This window comes from Hypanus sabinus, chromosome 12, assembly GCF_030144855.1.
Source record: "Hypanus sabinus isolate sHypSab1 chromosome 12, sHypSab1.hap1, whole genome shotgun sequence".
Taxonomy (NCBI): domain Eukaryota; kingdom Metazoa; phylum Chordata; class Chondrichthyes; order Myliobatiformes; family Dasyatidae; genus Hypanus; species Hypanus sabinus.
The window spans coordinates 71,512,199-71,535,200 of NC_082717.1; the positions used below are offsets into that span (position 1 = coordinate 71,512,199).

Sequence of the window (23,002 nt, forward strand, 5' to 3'; positions counted from 1 at the left end):
GTAGAAAAAAAACGAAGGAGATTTAAAAGGTCATATTCAAAAGGTTAAAAGATGAAGGTGCAAGATCATGGAGATATACAAGACTACACTTCTCATCTGACTGATACCTCCCCAGGCAGAAGTGTAATATTATTCTCAACTTAGAAAATCTTACCAGAGGCAAAGGATGAAGGTGTACTTGCACAAATTATCTTTCACCTGTAATTCTTGGTCCTAGATTTGAACAAGTCATGGTAGGAATACTTTCAGATCTACAGGAATTCGAATCAGGTTTATTATACTGTCTTGTGTGACATGAAACTGTTGTTTTGTGAGAGCAGTACAGTGCAAAGTTACAATAAACTACAAAATTAATAAATAGTGCAAAGGAATAATGAGGCAGTGTTCATGGACATTCAACAATCTGATGACAAAGGGAAGAAAGCAGTTCCTGATTCAAAGAAAGCACCTACACTATGATGAAATGTAGAATGAAACTTAACAGTAATGACACTGCGAGCTACAGTGTCAAGTATGATATTAATAAATTGTAATAAGTTCTTCTAACCCTGGCAGGGACAGCAGCAGAATAAAGTTTACCTTAAACACTCAACTGGTGATTTATTGGTATGACATTTTAAATCCTTCACTCCCTGACTTTGATCTTTCATGATTTAGACTTGCAAATTAAGGGTCAAATTTTGGAGCAGGCTAATCTTAATCTTATGCTGCAGAACTTTATCCCCCTGAAAATGGACAGAAATCCATCAACATGTAATGTTTATTGCAATAGTAATCTCAGAGTCTCAGCTGTGACTAAGTCTAATCTCAATGGTGAAAGGTTGTATTACAAAATGACAGTCCCTTTATTAAGTTCTACAAACCGACAAAGGTGAGTGTTTAATGTCAATAAAAAAGATAGAAAATAAAGATGATAAACTTCCTCTTGGAATTCAGAAATGTGCTAAATAAATCTATGATTTATACATTTTCCACCTTCAAGTGTACATAACCAAATTTTATTCTAAGTTAGAAAAGCAGAGGGCTCTGGGTAAGCCTAGGTAATTTCTAAAGAAAGTACATGCTTGGCACAGCATTGTGGACTGAAGGCCCTTATTGTGCTATAGGTTTTCTCTGTTTCTATGTTCTATGTTTCTAAATTAAAACAGAAAACATTTGGAAGCATGAGGGAGGTCAAGCAGCATCCATGAAGAGAGAAACAGTCAACATTTCAGATCAAGAACAGTTCATCAGAACTAACACAGTGTTAATCCAGGAATGCTTTAAGTTGCAAGGAAAGGGAGAGACAGGAAAGAGAAATATTTGCAATAGGGTAAACAAAAGAAAACAGCAGCAGGCGTAGGACACCTGGCCCCTCAGACTGACTCTGCCATCCAGTGTGAATGCAGCTCATCTGCACCTTATGGATACCACGGTCATCAAGATGAGGATGTTCAGAACAGAGAAAAACCAGAAGCAAATTGTATCTGAAATGTATGCAGGGACTAAAGCAGTACTCTGGATTTTTTTCTAGATAAGATTTGAAACATAGAACAGTACAAGCCCCTTGATCCACAATGCTGTACCGACCCATATAAACATAATGATCAATCTGACACTTCCCCCATATACAGACCATAACCCTCCACTTCTCTTATATCCACATGCCTATCTAAAAGCCTCTTAAATGTGCCTATGGTATCATCTTTTACAACCACTCCCGGCAGTACGTTCCAGGCACACACCACTCTGTGTAAAAATAAAACCTACCTCCCACCCCACCTCACCTAAACTTTCCACCACTCACCTCAAATGGATGTCCTCTGGTATTGGCAATTGCCTCTCAGGGGAGAAAGTACTGGTTTTCTACTCTATCGATGCCTCTCAAAATCTTATACACCGCTATCAAGTTGCTTTTCATCCACCATTTCTCTAGAGAAAAGCGCTAGCTCACTCAACCGTTCTTCAATATGACATGTTCTCTAATTCAAGCAGCATCTTGATACACCTCCTCTGCACCCTCTCTAAAGCTTCCACATCCTTTCTAGAAAGGGGTCCCTACAAAGGACTGTGAAAGCAGCTGAGAAGATCACAAGGATCTCCCTACCATCCATCAGGTCCTTGGTATTATTAAGAATTACACCAATCCATCCAGCATCCTCTTTGACTTTCTACCATCAGGCAGGAGATGATGTTGCATAAAACAAGAACAGTCAGTTTCTTCCCCCAGGCCACCATGCTTCTGAACTCCCTGCTGTATCATATTCAAAGTGTCACTGGTTAATCTGCTCCATACTTTGCAATATTTAATATTAATGAACTTTATTTTGTTATTTATGTGTGACTCGTCTGCAGATTTTATCCTTACCTTCATAAGTTATCGTTTGCCATGTGTATTACGTATATTACAGTGCTTTATATCTTGGTTTGCAGAAACCTTGTCTCATTTCTATGTACATTATATGGTTTTATATATATATATAGTTAAATGACAATAAACTTGACTTGACTTGGAATGACCAGAACTGACACAGACTCTAAGCATGGTCCTCCATATTACGATGAATCATGCCATTAACTTTGTACTCAGCCTTCAGGTTTGATCTTCAGAAATACGTCTCTTCACACTTTTCAACTATGCATCCCATATCCCACTGCAACCTACAACATCCTTTCTGCACTATCTACAGAATGTCCCGCCTCTGCGTCATCTACAAATTTGCTAACCCACCCCTTCACCTCTTTATCAACGTAACTGAGAACGGTTTTACAAATTAAATATATATATATATATATATATATATATATAGGCATCCGTTAGTCTCGAGAAACCATGGATTTGCGCCTTGGAAAGTTTCCAGTTCACAGGCCTGGGCAGGGTTGTATAAGAGACCAGCAGTAGCCCATGCTGCAAGTCTCCCCTCTCCACGCCACCGATGTTGTCCGAGGGAAGAGCAAGGGCTGATACAGCATGGCACCGGTGTCGTCGCAGAGCAATGTGTGGTTAAGTGCTTTGCTCAAGGACACCTTCAGACCACTAGACCAACGCCTTAACCACTTGGCCATGCGCCAACACCACAAATTAGTTAAATAACTTGTTAAACCTTATTATGAAGTCAAGTCATATTGTCTTGAAAATGTGATCAAAATGTCATCACCACACCAAGCCTCCTATAATGAATGACAACTTTGAACACAAGGTATCAGGAATAGAACCTCTGTGTCTGATCCACCCTTCAATAGGATCATGGCTGATCTGATCATTTCATTTATTTATTTATTGAGATACAGCATGAAATTGGCCCTTCCAGTCTTTGAGCTGTGCTGCCCAGCAATCTCCCAATTTAACCCTTGCCAAGTCATGGGACAATTTACAATGATCAATTAACCTACCAACAGGTATGTCTTTTGACTGTGGGAGGAAACCCTCGTGGTCACAGGAAAAACATAAGAACTCCTTACAGGCGATGGCAGGAATTGAACTGTACTGTAAAGTGTTGTGCTAACCACTACATTACGATACTACATTGACTGGCCTAACCTCAAACAATAACGAGGTGGCCAACAGAGAAGAAGTCATCTCTCTAATACAGTTGTGTCAAGAAAACAACCACTCCCTCAATGTCGCAAAAACAAAGGAGCTGCTTGTGGATTACAGGAGGAATGGAAACAGGCTAAACCCTATTGACATCAATGGATCTGAGGTTGAGAGGGTAAACAGCTTTAAGTTCCTCAGCAACCACATCACCGAGGACAGTTGAGGAAGCTTGGCTTGGGCCCCCAATTCCTAAGGACTTTCTACAGGGGCACAATTGAGAGCCCCCTGACTGGCTGCACCACTGCCTGGTATGGGAACTGTACTTCCTTCAATTGCAGAGGGTGGTGCGGACAGCCCAGCGCATCTGCAGTTGTGAACTTCCCATGATTCAGGACATTTACAAAGACAGATGTGTAAAAAGGGCCCATAGGATCATTGGAGACCCGAGTCACCCCAGCCACAATCTATTCCAGTTGCTACCATCCGGGAAATTGTACCATAGCATAAGAGCCAGGACCAACAGGCTCCGGACAGCTTCTTCCACCAGGCTACCAGACTGATTAACTCACACTAACTTGAGTGTATTTCTATGTTACATTGACTGATCTAGTTATTATGATTGCACATTGCGCATTTAGACGGAGACGTAACATAAGGATCTTTACTCCTCATGTATGCGAAGGATGCAAGAAATAAAGCCAGTTCAATTGACCTTAACATTATCCTCAAGACTTAAAAATCTTCAAGCCTCAACTATGTTTCATCACGCTGCATTCAGAGCTCTTTAAGACAGAACACTAGAGGGAAGAATTAGATTCTAATCTTAAATCTGAATAGTTTACTCCTAATCCTAAGAATATGTCCCTTTTTCTACATACTCCAACCAAGAAAAACATTGTCACAGTATTGATCCTGATATACTTGATCAGAATCTTACTTCATTGTTGACCATGAAAAATCACCGTTCAGAGGAGAATCAAATATATTCAGTAATATATTAGGCTCAGTAATTTTGGAACAAAATACAAACATAAAAAGTACTTTACAGAAAGTCAAAAGGTTTGCAGATGCAGGAAATCCAAAATAATAACAGAAAATTCTGCAACACTCATCAACATCAATGGAAGGAGAAGGAATTAATAGTTGAGACCTCAGACCATTCACCGACACAAATAATGCAGTCAGAACAACTTAAAGCTAACCTTCCAGTGGATTTTAATTATTTTGAAAACTGGTGTTTTTCCAAGGTTTCACACAGAATGTGTGAGATTATTGACTGAAAATCAACAAGGTACACTCAAGTGGAGCAAACTGGAGCTTCTCCGTAGAAAAGATGGCTTAAGGGTAATGAGATCTGGTTGATAGAGTTTTGATAGAGATCATTTGAAAGGGTTTGCTGGGTAGATACAGAAAAATAAAATAATCTTCAATCTTGAAAAAGACTTCAAAATTCAAGGCCATAAACACAGAAAGTCCCTAATAAAACCCAAGGCGAAATCAGGATAAAACTTCTTACCCAGAGAGCCCTTAGACATGGAGCAATGCACTGAGGCAAATAGCTAATTTATTTTCAAACGGAAGTTAAAGAAGCCTGAAGGAGAAAAGAGTGCAGACAGGGTTGGGTGAACGAAGGATGGAAGAGACTCTGTGGAGCAAAATAACTTGGGCCATTTCTGTTTTGTAAATTGATCTTATACTAAATAAGATGTCAGCCTCTGATCTGGTAATTGCATCACGTTACATATAAACATCTCCCTTATCTACTCAGCTCCACAGTATAAATTTAGATGAGGAAATACAGGATGTGTTTCTGTGTCTGACAGTTGCTAGCAATTAGAATGTTTACATTTTCTTACTTAAAAAGAACCCTTGAGAATCAAGTTATAATTAGAGCCTCTCTTAACCTCAAGCTTTCACCAAGATGATAATAAGGTGATAATTTTGCTTGGAAATTTAACTTGAAGGAATGAACTCAGATCTTAGTGCACAAAAACATGACATTCAGAATTCTATTTAATGGAGCACAGGAGCTGCAATAGATGGTTTTAACAATAATAATTTGTCCTCTTTCACACAAATGTACTTTTACAGTTTCTTTTAGGAAATAAGATGCTTGCAGGCTTTCCTTCAAATAATTCAATTGGAAAGTCATTATCAGCCTCAAAAAGTTTTCCACTTGTGCAAGGGACCAAATGATGATAATACATCACTGGAAATTGTATGCATTTAACATGGCTACACTATATAGGGCCACTTCCATGTCCACAATTTTGAGGCAGGCTGGATGCTTTCCCATAAAAGGCTGTTTTGAAGACACAATCAAATTCAAAAGACAATTTGGCAGAAAAACATAACATAATTTATAAAATTTCATTCAAATTCTATTTTGATACAAGTCATTTCAATACAGAGAGAAAAATAAAATTAAGCCAGCAAAGTTTTGGAAGAGCAAGCTATTATATGGCATGTGCCAAAAATAAGATTCACAAATTCCTCCTTTAGCTCAGGAAACATTTGCTTAAAAGGGTGAGCAATAGTGATGCACAGTAAAGAACTATAATGAATACGACCCTATACTCATGGTTGCTGAATTTTGATGCAATAGAAGTTGATGGGCAGCAGATACAAAACTCTTTTTTAAAAGTTTGTATATTTGCACTTAAAGTAGAAAGTGTTAACTTCCTGTCACAAAATTAACAGACAAATACAAAGAATTAAACAAAAGCGAAGTCAAGGACAAGATGCCATTTCTCAAAGCAAACGCATCAACAGTCCAATGCAAATTACAGCTTGAAGATATTCATGTTTCACTACGAAGCTGCTGACCATAATTAGCAGCAAGGCGCATTCATTACCTTTCCTATTTTCCAGTAAATTCCAGCCTGGTGAATTTTTTTCATAAAATCTGGCTAGCAACTGAACATTGCCACCTAGAGGTCAGTGTCCACAATGCCATGCAAACACAAGACCCTAAGGACTCTTGGGAGTAGTAAGTACACTTTCAGGAGTCATGAATTATAAGCATGCAGTGGAAAGCTTAAAGAAAACCACTGATAAAATCAAAGTAACCTACATAGTTACATCCTCATTTTTACAGTATTGGTTACCTATCAAAGCCATGTTGTACATATTTTTAAAAACACAAACACGAGGAAATCTGCAGATGCTGGAAATCCAAGCAACACACACAAAAATGCTGGTGGAACGCAGCAGGCCAGGCAGCATCTATGGGAAGAAGTACAGTCGACGTTTCGGGCCGAGACCGTTCGTCAGGGTCACATTTTGTGTGTGTTGCACACATTTTCCCTTAAGTATCATTGTCCCTCTGTTTGTCCAACTTTTCATAACTTAAACATCTCCTTTTCTGGAAAATGGTCAAATTTGCTGAAAAAGAAGATCCAAGTTCTGGAATCAGCCAGATAAAACATGCATATTTTTGAGCAGCTCAATATGTTTTTAATAATATGCACACCAAAACTGAATATATGATTAACCTCACCACTGAATTAGCCACAGAATAATAAATACAGGCTAACTGGTCCATGATGACCAAAATTCCCATTCACAGGTAGGTGCTTCCAGGATACCCAAGATAATACACTTGCTTTGTTCTCATAGAGCTGTCAAGGCCTTGACATTTCAACCAAAAGATTTTGCCTCTATTAAATTTAGTCAACCACAGAGTGCACCGAGGTAACTCTTAACCATAATTAGCAGCAAATACTTATCTATTGTCAAATACATGTATTCATTTAAAGGAATGTGGTTTTATCCAAAATACTTCCTCCAAGTTTTGCTGTAAAAATATATAATGAGCAATTATCTATTGCATTTAATGTCGTATGAGGCCTTCACCCGGATAATAAATTCAAAGTTATGCTTTTGTGTATTCATGTGCTTCTGTCACTCACAAAGTAAGCCTTAGCTTTCATTTTCTCTTTAAGACATTGCTTGAATGGTTTCTGGAAAATAAAACAATTAACTTCTAAAGATCTGTTTTATCTCCAGTGAGTAATACCCAATGATGTCCTCGTAAAACAAGCGTGAAAAATATTTTATTTCAACTTCATTTGGAATCTTTCAATGCATGATCATCTGAGGCTAATTATATAATTCAAGAGCAATTATAAAACATGTCTGCCCATTTGCAAACAGGTAGTTCCCAAAAACAAATTGCCAGATAATTTGCTTGATGTGTAGATTGTCACATACATATTGGCTAGAATACATTTATAATTTCCTTGTTCCTCAAGATAGTTGCATCCGATCATTTATTTTCACCCTGGAAAACATCTCTGTTAGCCTCGTACTAACGCACTCGACTTGTGTCAAACACTTTCTTAGCTTTATATTGTACTTCTCAACTGACAAACCAGAGAGAGGGAGGGGAAGAGGGTGGGGGAGGGGGAGGGAAGGGGGGAGGGAGGGAGGGAGAGAGGGAGAGAGAGAGGGAGAGATATCATTCTAATACTGCCATCAACCTGTCTATAAAACAGTCATGAAATTTCAACCAGTTTGCTCAAGTGTCAAGAACTTGCAAAGGGACATCATTCAAACCTGCCATGTGAAGTTAATCCAATTCCATAATCTTCACAGGCCTAATGTCAAAGAAATAGTCTTTGTACATTTTTAAAAGGAAAAATAAATAATTAGGTAGACTAAAATAATAATTATTCAAAGCTATGGGGTGTATACAGTCAAATGGGATAAGATAAAAATATCACAACAAACAGACTGCATGATGTTTCTGTTTTTAAAATGGCATAATATTCTATGACACTGTTACCTATTAAGATGTAACTAAAGCAGTACTCAACATAACTACCTAGCAAACAAAAGGGTATTTGTTATGTTCACCTTACCATTTTATCTTGAGTTAACCATAATGGTTACTCAATGTTTCTGCAAAAGACAACAGCAATCAGAACTGCAGGGCAGTAAAAACTACTGGAATGCTCAGTAATGTAAAACAAACTAACGTCTGACTGAAGGACCTCCAAACCTGAATTGCAAAACCTTTATTTAATTGGTCATATGTCTGAATTAATTTGCAGCTCCTGCATTCAAAGATGTAAAATCCAAACTCAGTGATTAATTGTGCTGCCAGAAAAAATGGATTAGTGATCAATGGAATTACTTGATGAGCTATCAGAGCTCTATCACATTAGAATTCATCCTCACTGCACCTGTTCATTAACAGTAAGATACACATCGACTTCCAGGATTGATTACAACCTTACAGAACAGTGATGTATTCACAACCATGCGTGTATCTCATTATAATGAGCTGCTGAATGGCAGATTGAAGAAAAATAACAACTAATATACTTCAGCAAACACAGATGATTGCTACTTTGATTTTTTTGTATTTAGGATAGAAAGTTTCATGTACAATAAAAGTTTGTCACTGGAAAGGTAAGGTATCACATAACAAACAACACACAGCACCAAAGAAAAATAAGGAACTGGATTAAGGTGAATAATGGCATTCTCCAAATATCAGTGCTGAGGCCATTGTTTTTAATGACCTATATTAAAGGAGGCTGTGGTAGACCCTGCAGAAAATCCTGGCAATGCTGGACAATGTTCCTCAGACTCAGCATGCCACCTTGGCCTAACAGTTCAACTCTTTTAGTAAAAGACTAAGACAACTGCACTGCTCCAAAGAGCGCTACATGAGGTCACTCTTACCCTCAGTCATTAGGTTCTATAATGAGTCAACCGAGAGTGGGGAAGTCATGACGCCCTCTTATTAGACAGTTTGAGGTAATTTGATTTTTATTCTTTCTTTGCTTCTAATATTTGTGCACTTATAGTGCTACTGTGACACTGTAATTTCTTTTGGGATCAATAAAGTATCTGTCTATATTTTTGCAGATGGCACAAAACTTTTCCAAACAAAACCAGCTAAATCTGACCAAGGGTCTCGGCCCGAAACGTCAACAGCGCTTGTCCCTATAGATGCTGCCTGGCCTGCTGTGTTCCACCAGCACTTTGTGTGTGTTGTTGTTTGAATTTCCAGCATCTGCAGATTTCCTCGTGTCAGCTATCACAAGAGTCAAGTTGTTCAGGCAACATACAAATGAATAGCTACATTGAAACATTAAACTTTCTTCTTTAAGGTGCCAATCAACTGACTGTCAGTTCAAATATTGTTTTGAATGTTTAAAACACTGGAAATTACAGCCAGTAGTAATAAGGAAGACATAAGTTTAATGCTTTCACATCACATTTCTCAAAACTAACTCAATCTAAAATACATCGATTACATTGTTAATCAAAATTAATAAAGACTGCTTTCTTTTTAAACAGGTCAGGGTAAAGGAGAAGGTGACCTCATTGAAACCTATCAAATAGTGAAAGGCCTCGACAGAGTGGATGTGGAAAGGATGTTTCCTCTGGTGTAGGAAATCTAAGACCAGAGGACACAGCCTCAGAATAGAGGGACATCCTTTTAGAATGGAGATGAAGAGGAATTCCTTTAGCTAGAGAGTGGTGAATCTGTGGAATTTGCCACAGGCAGCTGAGGAGGCCAAGTCTTTATGTATATTTAAGGCGCAGGTTGATAGATTCTTGGTTAGTCAGGGCAGGAAGGGATACTGGGAGAAGGCAGGAGACTGAGGCTGTGAGAGAAAATGGATTACCATGAAATGGCGCAGCAGATTCGATGGGACTAATTCTGCTCCTATATCTTGCGGTCTTATGGTATGCAATAATGAACACTGGAAATTGAATTGAATTTCAGGTTAATCAAAGTGGCTTCAAATATCTTCAATAATCTTATTGATTATGGTTATTTTTCACCTTTTGCCTCAAATACTTAACAATTTAATATGGGCCAGAAAGGTATTCAATTTGTTGACTGTGCTTGAAACAAGAAACATCTCCAAAAACAATTTCACTGAAGAGTTTTCAATATGTAATAAATACAACTGAATGTTAGAATTCAATCACTTATAGCCCATCATACTACATCCACTAACAAGATAGACACCATACTGCAATATTAAATATAGGAACCATGGTGTATTATTTTCTGATAGCCCAGCTTCAACTTTTTTTCTTGGCCGTGATAATCATAGAATATAAAACAGTATTACCACAGGAACAGACTCTTCACTCCGCAATGTTTGTGCTGACCATTATACCAATTTAAACTAATCCTACACAGAGTCAAAATTCCTCATTCCTTGCCTATTCATAGGCCTGTCTAAATGCATTATAAACATTGATGTGTACCATCTTCCTTGGTAGTGCATTCCAGGCAACTACAAATCTCCCTGTAAAAACTAAACTTGCATCACAAATTTCCTTAAAACTAAACCCCCTCCCATTTAACATTTCCATTAAAAGATTCTATCTATACCATCTCTGCCTCCCACAATTTTATATACTTCAATCTGGCCATTTCTCAGACACCAATGGTCCACAGATAACAAATCAAGTTTGTCTAACCTCTCCTGATAGCTAACATTCTCTAATTCAAGCAACATCCTGGAGAATATCATCTGCACCTTATTTTAGGGAACTACAAACTTGCACTCCAAGATCCTTCTTTACTTCAATGCTCTTAGGGGTCCTGCCATTTTCTAAGTACACTCCTTTTTCATTTGACCTCCCAAAATGCAACATTTCACACTTGTCTGGATTAAGCTATAAACAACATTTCACTGACCACTTTTCCAGCTGGTCTACATCCTGCTTTTTTCTTTGATAACTTTCCTCACTATCCACAACTCCATTAATTTTTGTGTCACTTGCAAACTTGCTAATCATCACAAACTCCAGCACCAATCCTTCTGTAATACCATTGGTCATAGTCCTCCAGCCAGATTAACAGTGTTCCATCATACTCCATGTCTTCTCTGGCTGAGACAATTTTGAATCCAACCTACTAATTCCCCATTGATCCCATGTGTTTAATCTTCTGCATCAGTCTACCATGAAGAACCTTGTCAAAAACTTTACGGCACCTCAATCAATCAAGTTTGCAAACTTTACCTCCCAGCACAAAGCTATGCTGACTATCCCTAGTAAGTCTCTGCTTTTAAAGATGGCAGTAGGTCCTAATCCTAAGTATTACTTCAATAATTTCCCAACCCCTGGTATATGGCTCACCATAATTTTCTGGTTGTCCCCACTGTCTTCCTTAAACAGGGACATTACCTATGACTAGGAAGGATATAAAGAACTCTGTCAAGGCCCCAGCAATCTCTTCTCTTGGCTCTCTCAATGGGAACTTAATTTTAAGAGACTATCACTAGTTATCAATGTGCCACATAATAACAACATGCCTCTCTCATATCTTGCTGTCCTCTACATCCTTGTCCACGTGATTAATTACTGTTAAACTATGTGAAGGAGGACATGGAGGAAAGCAGACCACAGCCAGGAGAGCACAGAGCATACATCTCTTCTCAGAAACTCAGCTACAATAAACAAAGAGGACAATGAGCATTTTCTTTTGCGGTTATCTGTACGCACTCTGAAAAGACAATTAAGGATCAAGATTTCAAATTAAGGCTAGTTTGATAAACATACATAGAAATAGCAACTAGATGTCATATTTTGAAGTAATAGGAAAAATAAAGTCAGACCAGAAATGAGAATTTCCGCATCTATATATAACTATTTGGATATGATGTGAGCATGTGTCCAAATCAGATTATTACTGGAACTTTCAAAAGCCAGTTGGTCACACATTCTGAAAGGTTAATGTGCAGACTCAAATATAGGGGGGAGAATCTGGGTGTATTCGAAAATTGGATCTCATCTTATAAAAGCATAATGATAGAGATGCAAAATATAAAAATTCTTGATATGACAAATTGCTAATTTATAAATCTGGCCATACTCTGGAAATAAGACCATAAAACCATCAGATATAGGAGCAGAATTAGGCTATTTGGCCTATCAGGTCTGCTCCACCATTTCATCATGGCTGATTCAATTTTCCTCTCAGCCCAACCTCATGCCTTCTCCCATATCCCTTCCTGCCCTGACCAATCAAGAATCTTTCAATCTCTGTCTTAAATATACATGAAGACTTGGTTTCCATAGCTGCCTGTGGCAAAGAATTCCACAAATTCATCACTCTCTGGCTCAAGAAATTCCTCATCTCCATTCTGAAAGGACACCCCTCTACTCTGAAGCTGAGTCCTCTGGTCTTAGACTCTCCCACCATATGAAACATCCTCTCCACATCCACTCAATCAAGGCCTTTCACCATTCGATAGGTTTCATTGAGGTCACCCCACATTCTCCTGAATTCCAATGAATGCAGGCCCAAAGCCATCAAAGGCTCTTTCATATGACAAGACATTCAATCCTGGAATCATTTTCATGAATCTCCTTTGAAATCTCTCCAGTTTCAGCACATCCTCTTTTATGCTTTATGTATCTGAAGAAACTTTTGGTATCCTCTTTAATAATATTAACTAGCTTACTTTCGGATTCCATCTTTACCTTCCCAATAACTTTTTTTAGTTGCTTTCTTTTGGTTTTCAAAAGCTTCCCAATCTGCTAACTTCTCACTAATTTTTGCTCTATTTATTTGCCCTTTCTTTGGCTTTTATATAGGCTTTGACTTCTCTTATTAGCCACAGTTGTGTCAACTTGCCTTTAGAATACTTCTTCCTCTTTGGTAAGGATATATCCTGTCCCTTCCAATTGCTTGCAGAAATTCCAGACATTGCTACTCTACCATCATCCCTGCCAGTGTTCTTTTCCAATCAATTCTGGCCAACTCCTCTCTCATGTCTCTGTAATTCCCTTTTACTCCACTGTAATACTGATACATCTGACTTCAGCTTCTGCTTCTCCTTCTCATGTTTCAGGGTGAATATGATCATATTACGATCACTTACCCCTAATGGTTCTTTTACCATAAGCTCTCTGATCAATTCCGAATCACTGCGCAACACCCAATCCAGAATAGCTGATCCCCTGGTGGGCTCAACCACGAGCTGCTCTAAGAAGTCACCTTGTAGGCATTCTGGAAGATCTCCCCTCTTGGAATCCAGCATCAAACTGATTTTCCCAATCTACCTACATAATGACTACATCCCCCACGACTATTGTAACATGGCCCTTTTGTCATGTATTTTCTAGCTCCCGTTGTCATTCGTAGACCACATCCTTCCTACTGTTTGGGGGCTCAGTATGCAACTCCCACCAGGGTCTTTTCATCCCTGAAGTTCTTTAGCTCTATGCACAATGTTTCAAAACCTTCTGACCTTTTGTCACCTCTTCCTAATGATTTGATTTCAATTTTTACCAACAGAGAAATGCCACCCCCTCTGCCTTCCTGCCTGTCTTTTCAATACTTGTACATTAAGCTCTGTTATAATCTTCTTTCAGTCACGATTCATTGATGCCTACAACATCATATATGCCAATCTATAACTGTGCTACAAGTTCATCTACCTTATTATAAATATTGTACACATTAAAATATAACACCTTCAGTCCTGTATTCACCCTTTACGATTTTGTCCACCTTTTATGTTGCAAATCATCCTGTTGACTGCAATTTTCACCTATCAGCAGCCTCTCCCCACTGCACATTGCCTCTGTTTGTAAACCAACAGCCTCAGCTTCGGCAGTATCACACTGTTTCCCATTCCTGAACAACTCTAGCCAACCTGCCCGCAAGGATATTGGACCACTCTCTGGTTCAGGTGTAACCTGCCCCTTTTGTACAGGTCGTACCTTCTGCAGAAGAGATCCCAATGATCTATAAATCTGAACCCCTGCACCAGATCCTCAGACACACATTCACTTGCCAAATCATCCTGTTCCTACCCTCACTGGCACATGGTAGAGGCAGCAATCAGAGATTACTACCCTGAAGGTCTGTTTCTCAGCTGTCTACCTAGCTTCCTAAAATCCCTCTTCAGGCCTTCTTCTGCTTGTCTACCTACTGCATGTCATTGGTGCCAATATGTACCTAGACTTCTGGCTGCTCACCTTCACTCTTGAGAATGCCATGGATCCGATCTGAGATCCCTAATCCTGGCACCAGGGAGGCAACATACCATCCAGGTGTCTCTATCATGCCCACAGAACCTTGCCTCTAATCCTGACTATGGAATCTCCTAGTGTAAGTGAGGCAGTACTTCGATCAAATATGCTTAGAGACTGAGATGTCAAATGGACAAAGTAGGGAAACAAAAAAGGGGAAAGCGCAATGTGGCAGCAAGGAGAGCCAAGAAAATGATGAGGCAGAAAAAGAGGACTGGAAAAGATAATGCAGCAATGAATTATTTGGGGCTAAATTAAGCACAAGTAGACTAGCAGTTGAATAACAGAGGAGAGAGGAGAAAGTACAAAAGATTAAGGGATGAAGGAGAAAGACAGGAAGAGGAGAAAAGGAAGGTTAATTTCAATTAGATAATTCTTTAGCTATGTAGGGAGAGAAGGGTTTGAAGATAGAACTCAGTTGAACAGATGGCATTCAATCATCAATATGCCACTTTGCTGACAGTCTGGATGCCAATCAGTTGAGCAGTGCTCAGTGATTGTGGGGCAGATTGATTGTCAGTGCCAAGAAGAGAAGCCAAGTATTGGGGAGAATTAAAACTGTATCATTACTTCATGATGAGGTGTAGGAAACTTACACAGACTACTACTTTATAGTAGATGTTTCCAAGCCCATTCTCAATACTTAACATCAGAATGCGGTGGCAGACAGAGGAAGTCAGAGAAATGTTGCACTTTTGGGGACCGAGGTTAAAACTCCTGACATTGACTCAATTCTTGCACTCAAAGGAGAATGTCTGGGGTTGGGATCACCAATGAGATCTTGCCTTATGTTCCCTATCTTTCAAACTATTCACTCACTGGTTGGAATCACATGTGAGCTTATGGTCCAATTTCACAACTAGAAACACAAGCTGGTTTGATTTTAGGTTTCCTTAGTATGAAGATCCTTTTCAGCTGTATGCTGTACCTCAGTCACTGGGGACTGGAAATCCAGTGAATTTAAAAGCAACCTACCCTTGGTCACCAGTGCTTTCCTTCTGGTCCATCATGAGATAATTGTGCTTGTGATTTACTATTCCAGTCAAACACACAATTTCCAGTTAGGACACTGAAGTGTCTGTTTTCCAGTCAACATTTGGAAAGGGTTATTTCAAATATTATGTATGTGTAACACTGTGAAAATTTTGGCCACTTTGCTTGAGAGTAAACTGTTTCTTTTTGTTCTGATTTTGTTTTCTTGTTAAAAAAAAAGTTTAATTTGTGTTTATGATTTTCTGTGAATGTTGTTTACATGATGTTCTGTGCCTGTGATGCTGCTGCCAACAAGTTTTTCATTGCACCATCAACTTTGACTTGGTTGGAAGAGAAGAGCTTTTCAAATCTCTTTCATGGGATGCAGACAGCTTTGAGAAAGCCAACATTTAATGCCCACCCCTAAAAAACAATAAACTGGTTTTGCTGGGCAACCATCTTCATTCATTGCAATCCAGTCTTGTATGGATACAGTCTTGTAACTATACATTCAATCTGGTTTGACAGGGAGCTGCAGAACTTAGCCCAAGATGCCAAGTCAGGAACAAGAGAAAATCTGCAGATGCTGGAAATCCAAACAACACACACAAAATGCTGAAGGAACTCAGCAGGCTGGGCAGCATCCATGGAAAAAAGACTGTGTGTTGCCAAGGCAGGGAGCTATATGACTCTAAAGGAAGCTCACAAGCAGTGCTGATTCCATTTACTTGCTGTCTTTTTCCTTTTAGGTGGTAAATCCTTTCGCACATTAGTGTAGTGCACCTTACAGATGATACACATGGCTGCCATTCTGGTGTGAAGAGTGAATGTTTAAGTAAGTGGATGAACTGCAAATTAAGCAGTGTATTTTGTCTCAGATTGGCACTGAGCTTCTTGTACCCTTTCAGACAAAATAAGGAGTTTATCACATAATTCATACTTCCCTTATTTATAATAAATAGGGTTTATACCCACATTACCTCCTCATTAGTAAAGAAGGCACAGCAGCATCTGCACTTTTTGAGGAGATTAAGGCGTAAAAGGCACTCTATCCCCAATCTAAAAACTTTCTGTAAGAGCACCATCCTGTCTGTCTGCATCATTGTGTGGTAAGGTAGCTGCAAGGTATCGAACAACAAGTTAATAGAAACAAGTATCGCCGAAACATTGTTGAGGATCCCTACCACCATCTCTTTGACCCACTGCCATCAGGAAGGAGGTACAGAAGCATCATGATGAGACTGATTGAATTAAATTATATTTTATTAACTTATTTGTGGTAATATTTTGTTTTATGTGTTGTGTGTGATATATGTATTGTGGGTGCAGTGTGATCCAGAGATACGTTGTTTTGTTTGGTTGTATATATGTACAGTCAGATAACAATAAACTTGAACTTGAACTCTGGAGAAATCCTGAAGTGAGTTTCCAGCTTAAGAAATGAGTCAAGATAAGAATGAGAAACATTCTTTGAGAAATTCAATTAGAAACATTCAATGAGAAACACGCATTGTGGTGCAAGAAGATACTTGGTTGCTTCTTTACTGCATATCTGTTAGCCATTTCAGTGTCATCTACTGGTGTTAACATTAAAGCTGCAAGATTACCTTTTTTCTAAATTCACAGGCTTTCGAATACCATTCATACAATCGGTACTGTGTAAAATGAGGAAAAACAATTTTTCAATATTTGTGAAAAGGTTATTCCAACCCTTTGGAGTTCAGGTAAAATCTTATTTCATGCAAGTTCATAGGGTGGATCAAGACAAACTAAACACAACTTTAACCACTACAAGCTCCTCCTGCAAATACAAACACCAGAAAGGTAAGCATCACATAACTCACAGCACCAAAGAAAAATAAGGAAATGGGGGAAGGTGAACAACTGTGAACAGCACAGACAGTCTGACTAGATAAAACATGAGTCATTCTGAATATCTGTATTTTCATTGGCATTAATAAAACAACAGACTCTTAAGGTACAAGCAAGACAAGTTAATATCTACTTTTCTTTAGGTTCTTTCTATTTCCTGCTGGTGTTTTGTAAATCAGATTATCAGCACCAACATAATCACAGCTCTATTTAATCAACCCCTACTTTTACCCATTTATCTGGCTCCATTACAAACTATACAACAATAGACATGTTACAGCCCATACCACCTTCTTGGCCCCATTCCTACCATTTTCCCCAGAGCCCTGAAAATGCTTTCCTTCAAGTGCATATTTGCTTCCTTTTTGAAAGCTAGAACTGCATACAATTCCATTACTCATCATGACAATAAGTTCCAGCTAACAATGACATGGTATTTATAAAGATCAACTTTCTTCATATTGTTTCCTTTGCCAGGCACTTTATATCTATGACAACTGGTTTTCAACTTTTCCAGCAATAGTAACTTTTCTTCCTCTATTTAAATAAGTGGATGATTATGCATGGTAATATGCAAGGAACAAATACTCATTCGGGAGCAGACTGATCAAAAAAAATTACACATCTGAACATCAATTTTCACCCTCTTATCTTACTGTGACACCAGTTCAAACATGTTTGGCCTTTTCTTGCAGACTTTTGATTAAGCAATCTGTTGCCATTCAAATTGATGCAAACATCCTCATCAATACACACTATGAATATGAGAACACCAAAATGAGAACAGTTGAAGATATGCTAGTCAGAATGCATGTCAATTAAGATGGCAAGAAAGCAGCTTTAAAAACAAATGTTCCTTCGAGCAACTTGCTTGAAAAATCTCCAAAGTACTTCTAAGTTAACTGAATGGTACAGAACAGAAGATAGATTCTATATTATTTCTTAAACATTACATGGTGTCTTATTGTACTCTACTCCTCATGAAGTCCAGCAATTATGTGTAAAATTGTAACAGTCACAGCCTACAGTGAGAAATTTCAGCATATATGGCCCTGAGAGATCTGCACAAGGTAAGAGTTTCCATTAATGCAAATTATGGACTGTATTGCATATTTAAAGCAGTTGAAGACAAAACAGAAATTAATAGGTGAGTTACCCCCGATAATCTGCATCAAATTCATTTGTAATTCAAACATCTTTTGCAGGTCTCTTAAAGGTATACACTCATCATATCACAAAGGTTTTTAAGAAATTGCTGTATTTCCTTAAATGTTAGTATCTCAGCTTGAGTGCATACAAATCAAAGTATGTAATAATAAATGTGATCTTTTGCACCAAGAAAATATGAAATTAAACAGAAAATTCTCATAATATTCAGCAGATGGTATCTAACCTGGTGAATATTTCAGGAATGTTGTGCTCAATTTCAGATATTCAGCATTTGCATTCATTTATGCAAAAACAAAAAAAAAACCTATTGTTTTTGGAAATGCATTGAAAGGTTCTGTAAGCAGAGAGGTTTGCTACAGAAGTGTGATATAACTAACCTATAACAATATTTTACCCACCAAGGGCCCATTAGGTTTTGTTGAAAATACCAACCTGCATTTACTACTGCATCAATTTTAAGCTTTGTTATATCACCTCGATACAGTGAAATGGTATCGCTCAGCTTGGAGTCTTTTTGAGCAGAAACCTCTTCCTGTTCTTCACCTATAAAATGAAATCAAACAAATTCATCAGCACTTTTCCCACCGCTTCACAAGAACACCACAAACAGAGAAAGAAATTGTGGAAGCAATGAACATTTACTAGTTGCAATGAAATTGATGGCCACATCAGCAGTTAAGGCAAATAAATGAGGTACTTTCAAAATTAGACTAATAAGACATTAGAAAAATTAAAGGCTGGCATGAGGGAGATCAAATGAGAAGAAACTGATGGAAACTGTAAAGAGTGGCACAGAGAAGATGGACAGAATGTCAATCTTTCCCTGAAATATATTCAATGACTTCACCTATGCTATTCCAAATTGTTTTACTGCTTTTGTTCACATATGTAGTGACAATCACACTGGTTTTTGAGCACAACCACACGCAACTGACTTTATTTAAAAACTGTTCATGCATAGGGTAGTGTCTAATAGCCACACAAGTTCACATGACTGACACAGTAGTTAAAAACTTTTCAGCAAGTCTCCTGTCCCAATTAAACAGGATAGTGTCCCAAATGAACAAAGGGAATCTCAGCTATCTTCTTGATTAGATTTTGCTCTTTAAGAATTGTCACAAATATGGGGCTGCCCTGATTAACCAACGGACCAATTAACCGATGTATTCTATTTCCACTGACATTGGGGGAAAAAAACTTTGAAGACTCACATCACCCTAAGAGAAAAAATATTGACTCAACTGTTTTAAATGGGTAACATTTTAATTTTTAAAGGTGTCTCATAATTCTAGATTCTCGCACAAAAGGAAACATTCTCTCCATTTTCATCTTGTAAAGACATCTTGGAATCAAGTTAGCTGTTAAGCTTATAAATCCAATGGATCTAAGTCAAGCCTATCCAACCTTTCCACTCTTCCTTAAATAAGACTGAAGTTGGATATAGTACTCCAAATGTAGGTCTGATTCATGTTGCCTTTGAGTACATTTGGTGGGGCAAGCAAGCTGGAGGTCAGGGGAGGGGGGTTGTGCAAGGGTGGGGGCATGGAGAGACCAGCTTTCATAAACTTTTTCCCTCTCATTGCCCACCTATATCTAACATTTACTTTTGTTTCCAATTTTAGTTGGAGTATTTCAACCTCCAGGATAATCATATTGTGTGAAATGATCATTCAGCAGCAAACTAAGCCTCAATGAATTAATCCCCTCTATGCCTTGAAGCAAATATCTGTAAAATCTTTCTATTATTCAGTAATATCCTTTACGCTTCTTGTAATACAAAGCAAATTCCTCTTAATGTCAATGGCTCTGCACTCAACCCCACACTAAATACTCACTTTCTCATCAGTTATTCTCTTACTGCTCAAATTTAACAGAAACTTCCACATCTGAGACAACTGTCAACACATTCAACACATAATGCTAGAGAACTGCAGATCTCATTGGATCTGATCTAAAGTTTTCTGTTACACTTCTGAAATACATTCTTTTGTTCATCGTATGTACCTCCAAATCGTAGCAACAACCTCTGAATAAGTTAAACTCAACTTCTCTTTTGCATTTAATTAATTTGATTCCACAATATTAAATTACTTTATACCTTAGTATCTTATCTCAATTCATCCCCTACTGCTTTATAGATAGTAAAAGCTACAGATGATGTCATCTAATGACAACTTAGTGATCAAGGCTATTTATGTTTATTTTTAATTCATTTATGAGATGCAAGCTAATAATTGTTGTAGAAACATTTATGACTCAGTTCCTGATCAGAATGTAGAGCCACATCTCCTTGTTCTAGCTGTCCCAGTTTGCTTCTCAGCAATACAGATCTCTTCTGTTAACTGTGTTTATAGGAATATGGGCTGCCAAGACATCTGACCTGAAGACCAATTACTTGAGGAAAGATTGCTTTTGTGTTTGTGCACTTCCTTCGACTTAGATAAATATGCTTAAGTCCTTCATTATCAAATATTTAAACACTGAGCACAACAAAGCAACATGAAAAAATTTACAAGTTATTTTTCAGGAAGAAAACAAGCAAAGCAGAGCAGTTTAGGAGACTTATGAAGGAAGTAATGCCAGTGGGATGCAAGTTAGGGGCACGCATTAACTATGGAAATCACAGGAAAACATGTAGGTCTGGGAAAAGGTCGAAAACAAAGCCTGTTATGAAATTGTGAAAGGCCTATATCATTAACAGCTAGATAAGTTTTTCTTTAGAACTATTTAATTGTCAGTCAGTTACATCATAACTCATTGACTGAACTGGTATGCGTAAAATAATTCTTATTTCTTGAGGAAACATTCCTATAGATAGCAAAGTTCAAACATGGCTCTTGTGCTTTCCCAAGAAGGCTCACTGCTTAAGGCAAGAAATCATTTGAAATTTTGTTGATGCCTTTTTTTTAAATAATTTAAGCAAAAACTATACTCAAATAGTTAGATAAACCATCTCAAATCATGGCCTTTGTAAATTACCATGTTTCACTAAGCTACTGTTTGCAACATGATATTCATGTTATTCTTTTAATATCAGCATTGCATTGTTTGCCATCTAGTGGTATACTTTGAGAAAACAATCCATTTTAAATACAGATTTTAATTAGGACATTTTAAAGTGTGTGAACAGAACACCATAAATTTATTGGGTTATTCTAAAATAATGTCACAACCTAATCATAAATATTTTACTTCCCCAATAATATTGATACAATACTTAGAACTGCACACTTGCCATCAAAAAGTTGGAGCAAGTAGTCACTGGACAGTATTTTAGCAGGCTCATGCATGATAGAATCTGTTTGATTTTAGTCTAATTTATTTGAAAGTCAGAGAACTTCTATAAAGTATGGGCTATTTAATCTACCAGATTCTCACCAAGTAGAGAAGACAAAGTCTACCCCACAACGTGATGGTTTGAGAAATGGATCCTCTGTGTTCCAGAGTCCCTTGAAAACTTGGCAAGTATCATCATAAGCCCTACTGTCCTTTCCATTGATTTTAACCATCACTCCAACTCATAATCAGCAACATATCACTTTGTGTAAGGTCATTTGTCTTCTTCCACATCAAACACACACAATTTTCTTTCAGATAAATAAAACAAATACAGTGATGTAGTTGATAAATGAAACTGAAGCAGAGATATAAACTGGAACTTTACCTCAAAAGCTCCCATTGTGAGAGAAGGGTCAGGTCAAGTTCTAAAATGATTGATTTTAAATCACCTGCTACAGAAGCCAATAATTCCATCCAGAACTGATCAATCCAGAAGCTCATGACATTATCACAGTGGAATTTTTCAAATACAACTTTATAACTATAGATGGACTTGAGGTCTATTACATTCATGGAGCTTGATAAGGACAGCACTGCATGCTCAATAGGAGCTTCATGCTTTGGTTAATTGATACATAATGCTGCATCCGTCTTTTGCAGCTATTACAGAAGTCATCGATGAACGTTAGTTTGGGGTAATGTATTGCTTTGGTATCCAGAGTTTCACAGAGTGCAGATGAAAGCATACATTAGCCATCAAATTTACCCATGATCATCACATTGCTGACTTTGATTCTGTCAAGGACAAACAACAGATGCACTTCTGCTACTTGTCTGCTTTGAGGGAAAAGTTCAAAGTTCAAGCTAAATTTATTATTAAAGTACATACATGCAGCATATACAACCCCGAGATTCATTTTCTTGTGGTCATACTCAATAAATCTCTGAAATAATAAACATTACAGAATCAATGAAAGACCACACCAGCTTGGGCGTTCAACCAGTATGCAAAAGACAACAAACTGTGCAAAAACAAAAAGAAAGAATTAATACTAATAAATAAATAAACAACAGACATTGAGAAAATGAGATGAAGAGTCCTTGAAGGTGAGTCCATTGGCTGTGGGAACATTTCAATGAACCAGCATGTGAAGTTAATGAACTTATCCC

At 37.8% G+C, this 23,002-nt stretch overlaps 1 protein-coding gene across 4 annotated transcripts in view; it reads right to left on the reverse strand.

Moving 5' to 3' along the window:
* Positions 1-23,002, reverse strand: part of LOC132403001 (ADP-ribose glycohydrolase MACROD1-like) — a 1,163,451-nt gene that overhangs the window by 1,053,206 nt on the left and 87,243 nt on the right. For all 4 annotated transcript variants that reach the window (XM_059986201.1, XM_059986200.1, XM_059986202.1 and 1 more), the window contains one exon: positions 18,986-19,096. In XM_059986201.1, the coding sequence (XP_059842184.1) occupies positions 18,986-19,096 (111 nt within the window). The remainder of the gene's footprint in view (positions 1-18,985; positions 19,097-23,002) is intronic.